Source organism: Xyrauchen texanus, chromosome 7 (genome assembly GCF_025860055.1).
Source record: "Xyrauchen texanus isolate HMW12.3.18 chromosome 7, RBS_HiC_50CHRs, whole genome shotgun sequence".
NCBI lineage: Eukaryota > Metazoa > Chordata > Actinopteri > Cypriniformes > Catostomidae > Xyrauchen > Xyrauchen texanus.
This window is the reverse complement of record NC_068282.1, coordinates 2247962-2263500: the sequence shown is the minus strand read 5'-3', so window position 1 is coordinate 2263500 and position 15539 is coordinate 2247962. Positions and strand designations below refer to the sequence as shown.

At 42.5% G+C, this 15539-nt stretch overlaps 1 protein-coding gene across 5 annotated transcripts in view; it reads right to left on the bottom strand.

Annotated features, from left to right (window-relative positions):
• LOC127646471 (TOX high mobility group box family member 2-like) overlaps positions 1 to 15539 on the bottom strand; it is a 187224-nt gene that overhangs the window by 17325 nt on the left and 154360 nt on the right. For all 5 annotated transcript variants that reach the window (XM_052130162.1, XM_052130163.1, XM_052130166.1 and 2 more), the window contains one exon: positions 10941 to 11171. In XM_052130162.1, coding sequence (XP_051986122.1) covers positions 10941 to 11171 — 231 coding nt within the window. The remainder of the gene's footprint in view (positions 1 to 10940; positions 11172 to 15539) is intronic.

Here is a 15539-nt window from a genome sequence, read left to right as displayed (position 1 = left end):
CACTCAAACTCTCACACACACACACACACTCACACACATATACTAACACACTCAAACTCACACACACACTCACAGACATATACTAACACACTCAAACTCACACACACACTCACACACATATACTAACACACTCAAACTCACACACACACTCACACACATATACTAACACACTCAAACTCTCACACACACACACGCACTCACACACATATACTAACACACTCAAACTCACACACACACTCACACACATATACTAACACACTCAAACTCACACACACACTCACACACATATACTAACACACTCAAACTCACACACACACTCACACACATATACTAACACACTCAAACTCTCACACACACACACGCACTCACACACATATACTAACACACTCAAACTCACACACACACTCACACACATATACTAACACACTCAAACTCACACACACACTCACACACATATACTAACACACTCAAACTCACACACACACTCACACACATATACTAACACACTCAAACTCACACACACACTCACACACATATACTAACACACTCAAACTCACACACACACTCACACACATAACTAACACACTCAAACTCTCTCACACACACACACACACTCACACACATATACTAACACACTCAAACTCTCTCACACACACACACACTCACACACATATACTAACACACTCAAACTCTCACACACACACACACACTCACACATATACTAACACACTCAAACTCACACACACACTCACAGACATATACTAACACACTCAAACTCTCACACACACACACGCACTCACACACATATACTAACACACTCAAACTCACACACACACTCACACACATATACTAACACACTCAAACTCTCACACACACACACACACTCACACACATATACTAACACACTCAAACTCACACACACACTCACACACATATACTAACACACTCAAACTCACACACACACACACACTCACACACATATACTAACACACTCAAACTCACACACACACACACACTCACACACATATACTAACACACTCAAACTCTCACACACACACACGCACTCACACACATATACTAACACACTCAAACTCACACACACACTCACACACATATACTAACACACTCAAACTCACACACACACTCACACACATATACTAACACACTCAAACTCACACACACACTCACACATATACTAACACACTCAAACTCACACACATATACTAACACACTCAAACTCACACACACACTCACACACATATACTAACACACTCAAACTCACACACACACTCACACACATATACTAACACACTCAAACTCACACACACACTCACACACATATACTAACACACTCAAACTCTCTCACACACACACACACACTCACACACATATACTAACACACTCAAACTCACACACACACACACACTCACACACATATACTAACACACTCAAACTCTCTCACACACACACACACACTCACACACATATACTAACACACTCAAACTCTCACACACACACACACACTCACACACATATACTAACACACTCAAACTCACACACACACTCACACACATATACTAACACACTCAAACTCACACACACACTCACACACATATACTAACACACTCAAACTCACACACACACTCACACACATATACTAACACACTCAAACTCACACACACACTCACACACATATACTAACACACTCAAACTCACACACACACTCACACACATATACTAACACACTCAAACTCACACACACACTCACACACATATACTAACACACTCAAACTCACACACACACTCACACACATATACTAACACACTCAAACTCTCTCACACACACACACACACTCACACACATATACTAACACACTCAAACTCTCTCACACACACACACACTCACACACATATACTAACACACTCAAACTCTCACACACACACACACACACTCACACATATACTAACACACTCAAACTCACACACACACTCACAGACATATACTAACACACTCAAACTCTCACACACACACACGCACTCACACACATATACTAACACACTCAAACTCACACACACACTCACACACATATACTAACACACTCAAACTCTCACACACACACACACACTCACACACATATACTAACACACTCAAACTCACACACACACTCACACACATATACTAACACACTCAAACTCACACACACACACACACTCACACACATATACTAACACACTCAAACTCACACACACACACACACTCACACACATATACTAACACACTCAAACTCACACACACACTCACACACATATACTAACACACTCAAACTCACACACACACTCACACACATATACTAACACACTCAAACTCACACACACACTCACACACATATACTAACACACTCAAACTCTCTCACACACACACACACACTCACACACATATACTAACACACTCAAACTCACACACACACTCACACACATAACTAACACACTCAAACTCTCTCACACACACACACACACTCACACACATATACTAACACACTCAAACTCTCTCACACACTCACACACTCACACATATACTAACACACTCAAACTCACACACACACTCACACACATATACTAACACACTCAAACTCTCTCACACACACACACACACTCACACACATATACTAACACACTCAAACTCTCTCACACACACACACACACTCACACACATATACTAACACACTCAAACTCTCACACACACACACACACTCACACATATACTAACACACTCAAACTCACACACACACTCACACACATATACTAACACACTCAAACTCTCACACACACACACGCACTCACACACATATACTAACACACTCAAACTCACACACACACTCACACACATATACTAACACACTCAAACTCTCACACACACACACGCACTCACACACATATACTAACACACTCAAACTCTCACACACACACACACACTCACACATATACTAACACACTCAAACTCACACACACACTCACACACATATACTAACACACTCAAACTCACACACACACTCACACACATATACTAACACACTCAAACTCACACACACACTCACACATATACTAACACACTCAAACTCACACACACACTCACACACATATACTAACACACTCAAACTCACACACACACTCACACACATATACTAACACACTCAAACTCACACACACACTCACACATATACTAACACACTCAAACTCACACACATATACTAACACACTCAAACTCACACACACACTCACACACATATACTAACACACTCAAACTCACACACACACACACACACTTATACAAACACACTCAAACTCTCACACACACACACACTCACACACATATACTAACACACTCAAACTCACACACACACTCACACACATATACTAACACACTCAAACTCACACACACACTCACACACATATACTAACACACTCAAACTCACACACACACTCACACACATATACTAACACACTCAAACTCTCACACACACACACACACTCACACACATATACTAACACACTCAAACTCACACACACACTCACACACATATACTAAAACACTCAAACTCACACACACACTCACACACATATACTAACACACTCAAACTCTCACACACACACACACACACATATACAAACACACTCAAACTCACACACACACTCACACACATATACAAACACACTCAAACTCACACACACACACTCAAACTCACACACACTCACACACACTCACACTCAAACTCACACACACTTACACGCACACTCTTCATACATACACACACTCACACACACACACACACACATACAAACACACACATACACACACACTCACACACACACACACACATGTTGTGTTTCCATGTTTTATGGGGACTTTCCATAGACATAATGGTTTTTATACTGTACAAACTTTATATTCTATCCCCTAAACCTAACCCTACCCCTAAACCTAACCCTCACAGAAAACATTCTGCATTTTTACATTTTCAAAAAACATAATTTAGTATGATTTATAAGCTGTTTTCCTCATGGGGACCGACAAAATGTCCCCACAAGGTCAAACATTTCGGGTTTTACTATCCTTATGGGGACATTTGGTACCCACAAAGTGATAAATACATGCTCACAATCACACACACACAGACACACACACACACACACACTCTCACACACACACATACAAACACACTCAAACTCACACTCGCACATACACACACTCACACACACACACATACAAACACACTCAAACTCACACTCGCACATACACACACTCACACTCACACACACCCACACTCACACACACACACTCACACACGCACACACTCACACACACTCACACACGCACACACTCACACGCACACACTCAAACACACACACTTTACATTTCCACAAATTGACATGTCCACAAGGGGCGCTGTAGCGGTCACTGGCGTAAACTGTCTTCTTCTACGCTCAGTTTCTCTTCCAGGTCAGATACTCTCAATGGCAGAGCAACAGTTTGAAGAGAACATCGAGGAGCAAATGAAAGTGCTTATAAATAGCAACTCGAATATTAACATTTCATTTAATGTCACAGATTTATGGGAGTTTATACCACATCCAAAAGAGAAGGGGTTGTTGGGTTACCGCTAAAGACATCTCAGCCTATAGAAACTAAATAAACGAAATGTTCAAGCTAATGTAATTGCTTGTCAATCATTTCACCATCCCAGAATTGCGGTTCCCAAGTGCAGCCAATTCCCTCCGAAATTGTGCCGGACATCAGAATGATTTCAGCTGATGAGGGAGAAGATGCTTTAAATGGGTGACAAAATTCATCAAGGGCTTTCAGGCAACAATGTGAAATTGCAAATAGAGACATTTGGGGAAAATAAATGCCTTTGGAAAGAAACAAAAACGGTTACCGACCCCAAAGCACGAATCAGTCTAATGTACGTTTGTGACCTTGTGCGGTCACAGTTCAATATCGAACAAGGCGGCGTCACTTCTTGTTGTACTGAACTCCCGAGGAGCTCGTAGCAGCTTTGTTTTAAATTAATTTAACCCCACTAATGAGTGTCCCTAACGACAGTAGCTCTTAAATAAATTACCATGCCTAAGGATTTCTAATTATTTCAAAGTGAGCGCATTCATTAGCAATTGAAGCCGTCACAGACGGAGCAAGTCGCTGTGAATTAGAAATAACGGGAGCGCTAGTGCCAAGGAACACGTGTCGCCGGCTTAATCGGGCCATGGCGGTCGCCCCCCCCCCCCCGCAGAATTAGCTGTAATTGTACCTTAATGAAATCTTCTTGTTTGATAACTGGCTAATTATGGAAGACAATAACTCGCTCAACCTGCTGACACTGGAATAGGCGGGGAAGAGAGATATGAATATAGCACTAAAAAGGCATTTTATTTTTAAATAAGCTCAGTTTTGGATGTTATCGGCGTAGTGCCGTGCATGTAAACACACTCGTGAATGCACAACATCAGAACAAACTGTGGTTGGTTGTTTAACATGTCAATCAGACTCGTTCTGCGGACGGTTCTTGGACAGAATAAGCAGTAAAGTGGACCAGATTTATGCTGATAGTCAAATGTCTGGTTACTTGAGAGTAGGATTGATGTATTATTTATCTGGTGCTGTACGATGCCACGGACCCCTCAAGAAGAGCAAAGGCACACAGTTAATGAGGCTGGCACTCTGGCGCAAAGTGGCATTCCCATGAGAGTGAATCCCATGCAACGCAAGAACAAGATTATCAGAGAGCAGAAAGAGGTAAAACACACAAACACGTGGGCGAGTCTCACAAAGACATATCCAGGTCAAGTACATTTCGAACTGTGAAAAATACAAATAAAGGAAAATAAAATAATTATGCAAATTCTCATCATAATGCATCTGGAAGATTTCATTGTAATTTTCATAATTCTCGATAATTCTCATTACGTTCATGATGAAAATGCAATCATATGTTGTCATTTGTCTGTAGGGGAAATATGCTTAACTGTCTTGAAAATAATAAATATAGTATATATAAATATATATGTATATTTGGGGTGAAATATGATCTGGGCAAGGCTGGACTGGTATTCTGGCACACCGGGCATTTTCCCGGTGAGCCGACGCACTGTGGGGCCGATCAGGGGCGGACTGGCCATCGGGAGAACCGAACGGGCCGGTGGGTTGACCGCGAAACGTGCTGCGATAAGCTAAAATGAGCCGGTGCGTTATCCAGAACTGACCACAAACGGCGCCTCCATATGCTGAAAAGGACAGTGAACCCCCCCCCCCACCCAACTCAACAACTGTAGGCTCAACACCACCCCCCCCCACCCAACTCAACAACTGTAGGCTCAACGCCACCCCCCCCCCCCCACTCAACAACGTTAAGCTCAACACCCCCCCCCCCCCACTCAACAACTTTAGGCTCAACACCCCCCACTCAACAACTTTAGGCTAAACCCCCCCACTCAACAGCTTTAGGCTAAACACTCCCCCACTCAACAACGTTAAGCTCAACACCCCCCACTCAACAACTTTAGGCTCACCACCCCATAACCCCCACCCCCCAAAACAACTTTTGGGCCAGTTGTTATGTAAAATCCAGCCCTGGATCTGGGCATGGAACTGAGACCTATGTTTATATATATATATATCACTATGTATGTCTTTGTACACTGATGAGCCAAAACATTATGACCACCTGCCTAATATGCTGTTGGTCCTCCGCATGCCGGCAAAACCGCCGATCCGCCAAGGCGTGGGACTCTACAAGACCCTTGAAAGTCTTTATTGAATCTTTCAATTTTTCACTCTCTGTTTTCGTTCCCACTCATCAACATGGTCACACTCTTGATCTGATTTTATGTATGGGTATTCCTGTCTGTAATCTTCAAGTTTTAGCTAATCGTTTCTCTGACCATAAACCTGTTGAGTTTAATAGTCAGGGCTGGACTGGTAATCTGGGCCGATCAGGGGCGGACTGGCCATTGGGAGAACCGAGCAGGACGAATGGGCCGGCCACGAAACGGGCCGAATGGGCCGTGATAAGCTAAAATGAGCCACCGTGTTATGCAGAGTGGACCACAAAATGGCACCGCAAAATGCAGAAAAGGACGGCGAACACCCCCCCAACCCCCCCCAACCCATAGCACTGAATCAGCTCTTATTAGGTAAAAATGTCATTTTATTGAAGTTGGATACTAGTAGCTGTGTTGCTTTAGTGCTGTTGGATTTGATACAATAGATCATAACATCCTTATTGAACGCTTAAGGTTGCATGTTTGAATCCAGGGAAAAGCTTTATGTTCCTCATACTTGAATAATAGGTCTTTTTCTGTTAGTCATGGGCAATTTCGTGTCATCATCACCTCTGATAACCTGTGGGGTTCCGCAAGGATCTCTATTAGGACCAGTTTTATTCTCATTATATATGCTTCCTCTTGGTGCTATTTTTAAGAAATATGTTATTTCGTATCACTTATGCAGACGACATGCAAATGTACCTCCCTTTGAAGCCAGGTGATGGTGTATCTGTTAAAACTCTCTGTGAATGTATGAAAGATGTCAAAATCTGGATGGATAACAACTTCCTCCAATTAAATGATAATAAGAAATTAAAATTTGATGTGGTACAGAACAGCTTCATTCAATTGAGAAATATTGCCAAACTTAAATCTGTCTTATCATTTAATGATTTGGAGAAAGTGGTTCATGCTTTAATTTCATCACGTCTCGATTATTGTAATGCGCTATATCTGGGTATTAAATCAACAATCATTATCAAGACTTCAAAGGGTACAGAACGCTGCAACAAGACACAAGAAAGAGTGATCATACATCCCCTATTCTGGCATCGCTGCAATGGCTACCTGACCAATTTAGAGTGCAATGCAGGTCTTACACATACTGAAATACACCTACTGGCTTATTGTCATTCGTAACTCCCATAGATTTCTTAGATCGAATAACCAGCTGCTTGTTGATGTTCCCCGATCTCGGTTCAAGGATAAAGGAGACTGTGCATTCTCTGTTGCTGCACCAAAGTTGTGGAATGGTTTACCTTTCAGACTTGTTGGTCCAGCACATCCCACAGATGCTCAATCGGATTGAGATCTGGGGAATTTGGAGGCCAGGGCAACACCTTGAACTCTTCATCATGTTCCTCAAACCATTCCCGAACAATGTGTGCAGTGTGGCAGGGCGCATTATCCTGCTGAAAGAGGCCACTGCCATCAGGGAATACCGTTGACATGAAGGGGTGTACCTGGTCTGCCACTATGTTTAGGTAGGGATGCACGTGTCAAATTGACGTCCACATGGATTCCCTGCAGAACATTGCCCAGAGCATCAATCTCACTCCACCGGCTTGTCGTCTTCCCACAGTGCATCCTGGTGCCATCACTTCCCCAGGTAAACGGCGCACACGCACACGCACACGGCCGTCCGTGTGATGTAAAAGAAAACAGGACTCAATGGACTATGCAACTTACTTCCACTGCACCAAGGTCAAGTTCCGATGCTTGTGTTCCCATTGTAGGTGCTTTCGGTGGTCGATAGGGGGCATCATGGGCATTCTGACCGGTCTGAAGCTACGCAGCCCCATAAGCAGAAGGGTGCGATGCACATTCCTCCCGTTACCATAATTAAAAACAATTGTGACTTGTGCCACAGTAGACCTTCTCTTGGTTCGGACCCGACAGGATAGCCCTTGTGCATCGATGAGCCTTAGGCGCCCTACACCCTGTCGCCGGTTTGTGTTTTGTCCCTCCTCGGACCACTGTTGGTAGGTACTCACCATTGCTGACCGGGAGCACCCCACAAGCCTTGCCACTTCAGACTTCTGACCCACTCATCTGGCCATGACAATTTGGCCCTTGTCAAAGTCGCTCAGGTCTTTACTCTTGCCCATTTGTCCCACATTCAACACGTTGGCTACGAGAACTGATTGTTCGCTTACCATCTAATCTACACAGATCTTGACATGTGACCTTATTAGGAGATTATCAACGTTATTCGCCTCACCTGTGAGTGGTCATAATGTTTTGGCTCATCGGTGTATATAAGAAATGAAAATGTTTTAAGAAAATGTATTATCTAGACCAAAAAGAAGGGGTGCTTAACATACCCCTTAGAGGTGTAACTAAATATTCCATAACCAGTAAAAAACGTTAGGAAACGGGCGGTTATTGCTTGCCGTTGAGAGGATGGGCTGGAGTTATGCCCATTCAATCACTGCGGTTCTACATTGTTTCACATATTCATCATTGATATAAGTGACAGCTCATGACCATCGCTGTAAGAAATGACAGTCATCTATTGGAGCAGAGGCCTATCAATCATCCACTAATGGCCCTATCAGAGGCTTTTCTGCAGAACTCTCACTGGTCTACTCTGCTCATAGAAAAATGCCATTTACATTACAGCTAAAAAACATATTGCTATACTTCCTACATTATGAGCACAATGCTAATGCTAATGCTAATGCTAATGCTAGACTTTTACAAACTAAAATTGGAATATTACAGGAAACATACCCTACTGAATTGTAGACCAGTTAATTAACACATAGAGGATGTGTTCCAAAACGACGGAAAAATATAAAACTATTGATTTAAAGTGGTTGATTGAGTCGCTGCAGAGCTCTTTTGCTGCACATTGTTTGCAGCGATTCTGTGATTGGTCGATCTTTCTCTGCAGGATCATGGGCAATGTAGTTCTTCACCAGAAATGTCACTATTAAACATGATTTTTATTTGTATTAAATTGAAATAACATGGATTGATGGCTTCAACAGAAGCATATACCATTGATTAACCAGTATATTTGACATTTACATTTACATTTACACATTTGGCATACGCGTTTATCCAAAGCGACTTACTAATTACAGGGACAATCCCCCCCGGAGCAACCTGGAGTTAAGTGCCTTGCTCAAGGACACAATGGTGGTGGCTGCGGGGATCGAACCAGCAACCTTCTGATTACCAGTTATGTGCTTTAGCCCACTACGCCACCACCACCACACGCATTTGACATGCGTATATATGCTAAAAGTTTAATTAGTTAACTTTTAAGATTACACAAGAATAACAGCTAACAGACATGGACTAAAAGCCAAAAAACTTTAATTTTGATTTCATGGGGTCTTTAAAATGCTGCCTAAGTCATCACCTCACATTGGTTTAGAACAGAACCACAACGTGTTGTTCGATTTTGCAGAACTACGTTAGTAGCAGGTGATGTCATCAACAAATGACACAACCAGCTCAGGGAGACACAACCTCATGACTTTATTTCGTTCCAAGTTTTGTTTTCTCCAAATATTTGGAACGCCCCCCAGACATAAACAGACACGACTGCCCAAGGACAAATCGTATTATTCTACGAATTAATGCGCTATACCTGACAAACAAAAGAATGTGATGTTTTATGTGTATTTGAACATCTTTCAGCGGACGAAGGGTTAAAATGCACAAACAATAACATTTCGGAGAGCAGATGTCCTTGAGGGGAATTGAAGGGTGCTGGGTGATGGCTAATCTCGTATTCTTAGCATGATCGAATCACCAGGCAACAGATATAAATAAAAAGAGGCCAGGAAATGAGGAATTCACATTCAAGGGTGTCAGCGGCGAAATGAAGATTCATGGTGAGGAGAGCAGAGTGAAGGAGACAAAAATTAACTGCAAATAAAAGGACACAGCAGCTCTCGGAGAGAAAAAGGGATGGAGAGCAAATTAGAGAAATATCAGTGGTGAAGGGTGAGCGCTCTGCACTTTGTCACTGAGGCAGGTGCCTCTTATTTGACATGTGTGTTATAGACCATATTCCAAAAATACTGAAACACATACACACCACTGTAGTTTACACAAATAAGTCTCATTAGCCATGAAAGTGCAACCTCAATAAAATGTTTCCTCACTTGTTTCTGTTCCTCTCCCAGACTGTCCCACATCGAAGCAACAATCTTTGAGACGTCCCCGAAGGTCGCGTTGGGGTTTTGGCCCTTGATAGCGGCTTGAGTGTCCCTGAAGAACAGCGCGTATGCTGAGACGGGCTTCTGTGGCTCGTTTGGGTCCTTCTTCTTCTTCTTCTTCTGAGGTTTGGGTTTGGGCTTCATCATGTCAGAGGACGGCCGCTTCTCTCCTGTGATCTGAAAAGGGAAGAGAGAGAGAGTTGGTGTGAGGACACGGATTTGAACACTTTTGGGTTTAATGTTTGCAAATACTTGATTTATAATGGGTCACTTCTGAGTGTATTTACACGTCATAAGCTGTATGATACATCGATATTTACATGCGTAAAAATTACGTGCACACATTGCAAGGGGTACATCAGTGCACACAAGAAACACACAAAAAGCAAACTAGATTTAAACTTTTTCTGAAGAAAATGAGACTGGCACTTGCCCATTTAAAATTATCCACCATGATGCTAGGGTGTTGTGATTGGCCAGGGCATTGCCATGCGGTTGCTGAGGTGTTCTGAGTGGCATTTAGTGCGTTGCTAAGTGGTTGCTAGGGTGTTGTGATTGGCCAGGGCATTGCCATGCGGTTGCTGAGGTGTTCTGAGTGGCATTTAATGCGTTGCTATGTGGTTGCTAGGGTGTTGTGATTGGCCAGAGCATTGCCATGTGGTTGCTGAGGTGTTCTGAGTGGCATTTAGTGCGTTGCTAAGTGGTTGCTAGGGTGTTGTGATTGGCCAGGGCATTGCCATGCGGTTGCTGAGGTGTTCTGAGTGGCATTTAGTGCGTTGCTATGTGGTTGCTAGGGTGTTGTGATTGGCCAGAGCATTGCCATGCGGTTGCTGAGGTGTTCTGAGTGGCATTTAGTGCGTTGCTATGTGGTTGCTAGGGTGTTGTGATTGGCCAGAGCATTGCCATGCGGTTGCTGAGGTGTTCTGAGTGGCATTTAGTGCGTTGCTATGTGGTTGCTAGGGTGTTGTGATTGGCCAGGGCATTGCCATTCGGTTGTTGAGGTGTTCTGAGTGGCATTTAGTGCGTTGCTATGTCGTTGCTAGGGTGTTGTGATTGGCCAGGGCATTGCCATACAGTTGCTGACGTGTTCTGAGTAGCATTTAGTGTGTTGCTATGTGGTTGCTAGGGTGTTGTGATTATCTTTTTACATGTTACTATTTGGTTGCTAGAGTGCTGTGATTGGCCAGGGTGTTGCCATGCAGTTGCTGATGTGTTCTGATTGGCATTTAGTGCATTACTATGTGGTTGCTAGGGTGTTGTGACTGTCCAGGGCGTTGCTATGTGGTTGCTGGGATGTTGTGATGATGCTTAAACTTTATTGTCATGAAGGAAATTTGTCTTGGACATACACTGCATCATTGGAAAAAACATATTACACACACATTTGTCATCAATAATCACACACATCGCAAATCCACACACAAGGGTGTTGTGATTGTCCAGGGCATTGCGATGCGGTTGCTATGGTGTCGTGATTGGCCAAGGTGTTGCTATGCAGTTACTGAGGTGTTCTGATTGGCTTTTACCATGTTGCTGTGTTGTTGCTAGGGTGTTGTGATTGTCCAGGGTGTTGCTATAGGCTTGCTGGGGTGTTATAATTGTCCAGTGCATTGCTATGTGGTTGCCAAGGTGTAGTGAATGTTCAGGGTATTACTCTGCAGTTGCTGATCTGTGCTGGGTGGCATTTAGTGTGTTGCTATGCAGTTGCTGGGGTGTTCTAATTGGCATTTAACACGTTGCTATGTTGTTGCTAGGGTGTTGTGATTGTCCAGGGCATTGCTATGCGGTTACTGGGGTGTTCTATTTGGCATTTAGTGTGTTGCTATGCAGTTGCTGAGATGTTAGGACTGGCTTTTACTATGTTACTTTGTTGTTGTGCTTATCCAGGGTGTTGCTAAGTGGTTGCTGGGGTGTTGTGATGTGTCCAGGTCACTGCTATGCAGTTGCTAGTGTCTTGTGATTAGCCAGGGTATTGCTATGCAGTTGATGGGGTGTTCTAATAGGCCTTTAGTTGTTATGTTGTTGCTTGGGTGTTGTGATTGTCCAGGGCGTTGTTATGCGATTGCTGGGATGTTCTGATAAGCTTTTAGTGCGTTGCTTTGTGGTTGTTAGGTTTTTTTGGGTGGTTGCTTACTGTCTCTATGATATTCTGTTCTCTAGATATGGATTGAGTCACTTCTTCAAAGTAAGTCTATGTGATTTTTCTTGTTTTGTTTGTCCACCAGGTGAAAATCATAAGCGTGTTCACTTAGAAACGTAATAGCACACATCTCCAAAATAAGTCACATGATTTGAGGTATCACTGCTTGTAGGATGAGTTTAAATGCTGAAGTATAATATACTGTGGCAGAGGTTTCAAATCACTAACCCAAACTATGAGCGATAATAATAGTGATAGCTGATCTAGCAACCACCCAGAACATCCTAGCATCATGGTGGTGGCTTTTGCATGGGAAAACACCACTCACATTTTCTTTAGAAAATAAGTTCTTCGAATGCCTCTATATCTGATGCTTGCATCTCCCAACCTGCTCTGCTGTACTATGTTAGTGTTTGGCTATGCAGATATGAGTTGTCTTTTACTGCAAACATCATGAAATAAAAATGGGATGCCGTGAATTCCAGAATGCTTTCAGTCAAGCGATGGCTGCGTAATGTGCTGTGACAGTTCACCGACTCTCTTTCTCTGTGAAAGAGCTCTCAAACATTGCAGCTCAAATTGATTTCTTAATGCAGAGTCGAGCAAACCATGTTAATATCCCATTTAAATCAGTGCTGCATCATCTCCTGTCTGCTGCACGCTAATATTTCTTTCTTCATCTTAAACCGCTGCGCATTTAAAACAAAAACAATTGCATTATTCATATGAGAGGAAATTAGGATAGAAAGGACATTAAAAAAAAGACCGGAAAAAATACGTTTTTTGTATTTAACAGGACCGAAAATGTAAAAGACTTAAAGCAAACACGTGAAAGAGGTTTCTAGGACAGAACTTGATGGTTAGATAACATCATTCTCACAAATCAGCATTTTCAATGTACAGGGGAAAAAATGAAACTACTTTGAAGAGAGATGAAATGTGTCATGAAACGCTGCCTGATGCTGCGTTGTATAACCGGCAGATATTTGTCTTTACATGCGATTTACACGACGATCAGAGTGAGGTCAAACTTTATATAAATGCCTTTAATTACTCTGTAATACCCTTAAAATACACACAATACAATGTACTTATTGTGTAACTATATATTGTTCATTTGCTGCTACTGAGGTTCTGGTAGGTTTAGGATTAGGGGTAAGGTTAGGGTTAGTGTAACAGTGTAACTACAGATGTAATTAAATGCAGGTACTTTAAATGTAAGTACAATTTAACAATCTGTATGTAATAAATGCTTAAGTACATAATAGTTAAAGACACCTAACATAAAGTGGGTCCCAGAGCGAAAATATTCCCATGAAAACAATGAGAGTTTTGTTACTTTTAGTTCATGGGTGTTAGCTTTTTTAAGCTAGTCTATATGCTAGCTATAAGTCTATTTCAACAGGGAAAACAACCTAAAATATTGATTTTTGACCAATGAAATGCTCTCTAAAGAATGTCCCTTCCGCTAATACCACCTGGCTCTGACTAGCAATAGCAAGATGCTAATGGTTTTATCGAGCTGTGATGCAAACAAAAGGCTATTGGCTATGTTTTTTCATGTCCAAGCCCTTTGTTTTGTGCCGCCCCAACTTCCTGTTTCAATAGGAAATAGACCAATTGTGTTTGTCAAACAAATGCGAGAGTTTTTATGATTTGAATCAAGTCCACGAATGCTTTTGAACATGCAAAATAACACTCTGGAACCGCAGCTATAGGCCTAGTGTAAACAGGAAATATGGGTGGAAATAGGATGTTGTCACAGTCAAAAATCTTTATGTAAGATGTCCATTTCTGCATCTATGGTGTAATGTAACTAGTTTAATTTTTCAGATTTTTGAAGCGGAGAGCAAATATATCTGAATTTACACGGATGAGCCAAAACATTATGACCACTCACAGGTGAGGCGAATAACGTTGATAATCTCCTAACAAGGCCACATGTCAAGGTCTGGGTAGATTAGATGGTAAGCGAACGATCAGTTCTCGTAGTCAACGGTGTTGAATGCGGGAGAAATGGGCAGGAGTAAAGACCTGAGTGACTTTGACAAGGTTATGGCTAGACGACTGGGTCAGAGCATCTTGTGGGGTGCTCCCGGTCAGCAGTGGTGAGTTCCTACTGACAGTGGACCGAGGTGGGACAAACGAGTTGTTGGGCGCCCAAGGCTCATCGATGCATGAGTGCAACGAAGGCTATCCCGTCTGGTCCGGACCGACAGAAGGTCTACTGTGGCACAAGTAAAAACAGGAGGAATGTGTCACAACACAAAGTGCATCGCACCCTTCTGCATAAGGGTCGAAAGCACCTACGATGGGCATGCGAGTGTTGGAACTGGACCTTGGAGTAGTGGAAGAAGTTTGCCTGGTCCGATGTGTCCTGTTTTATTTTACATCACTTGGACGGC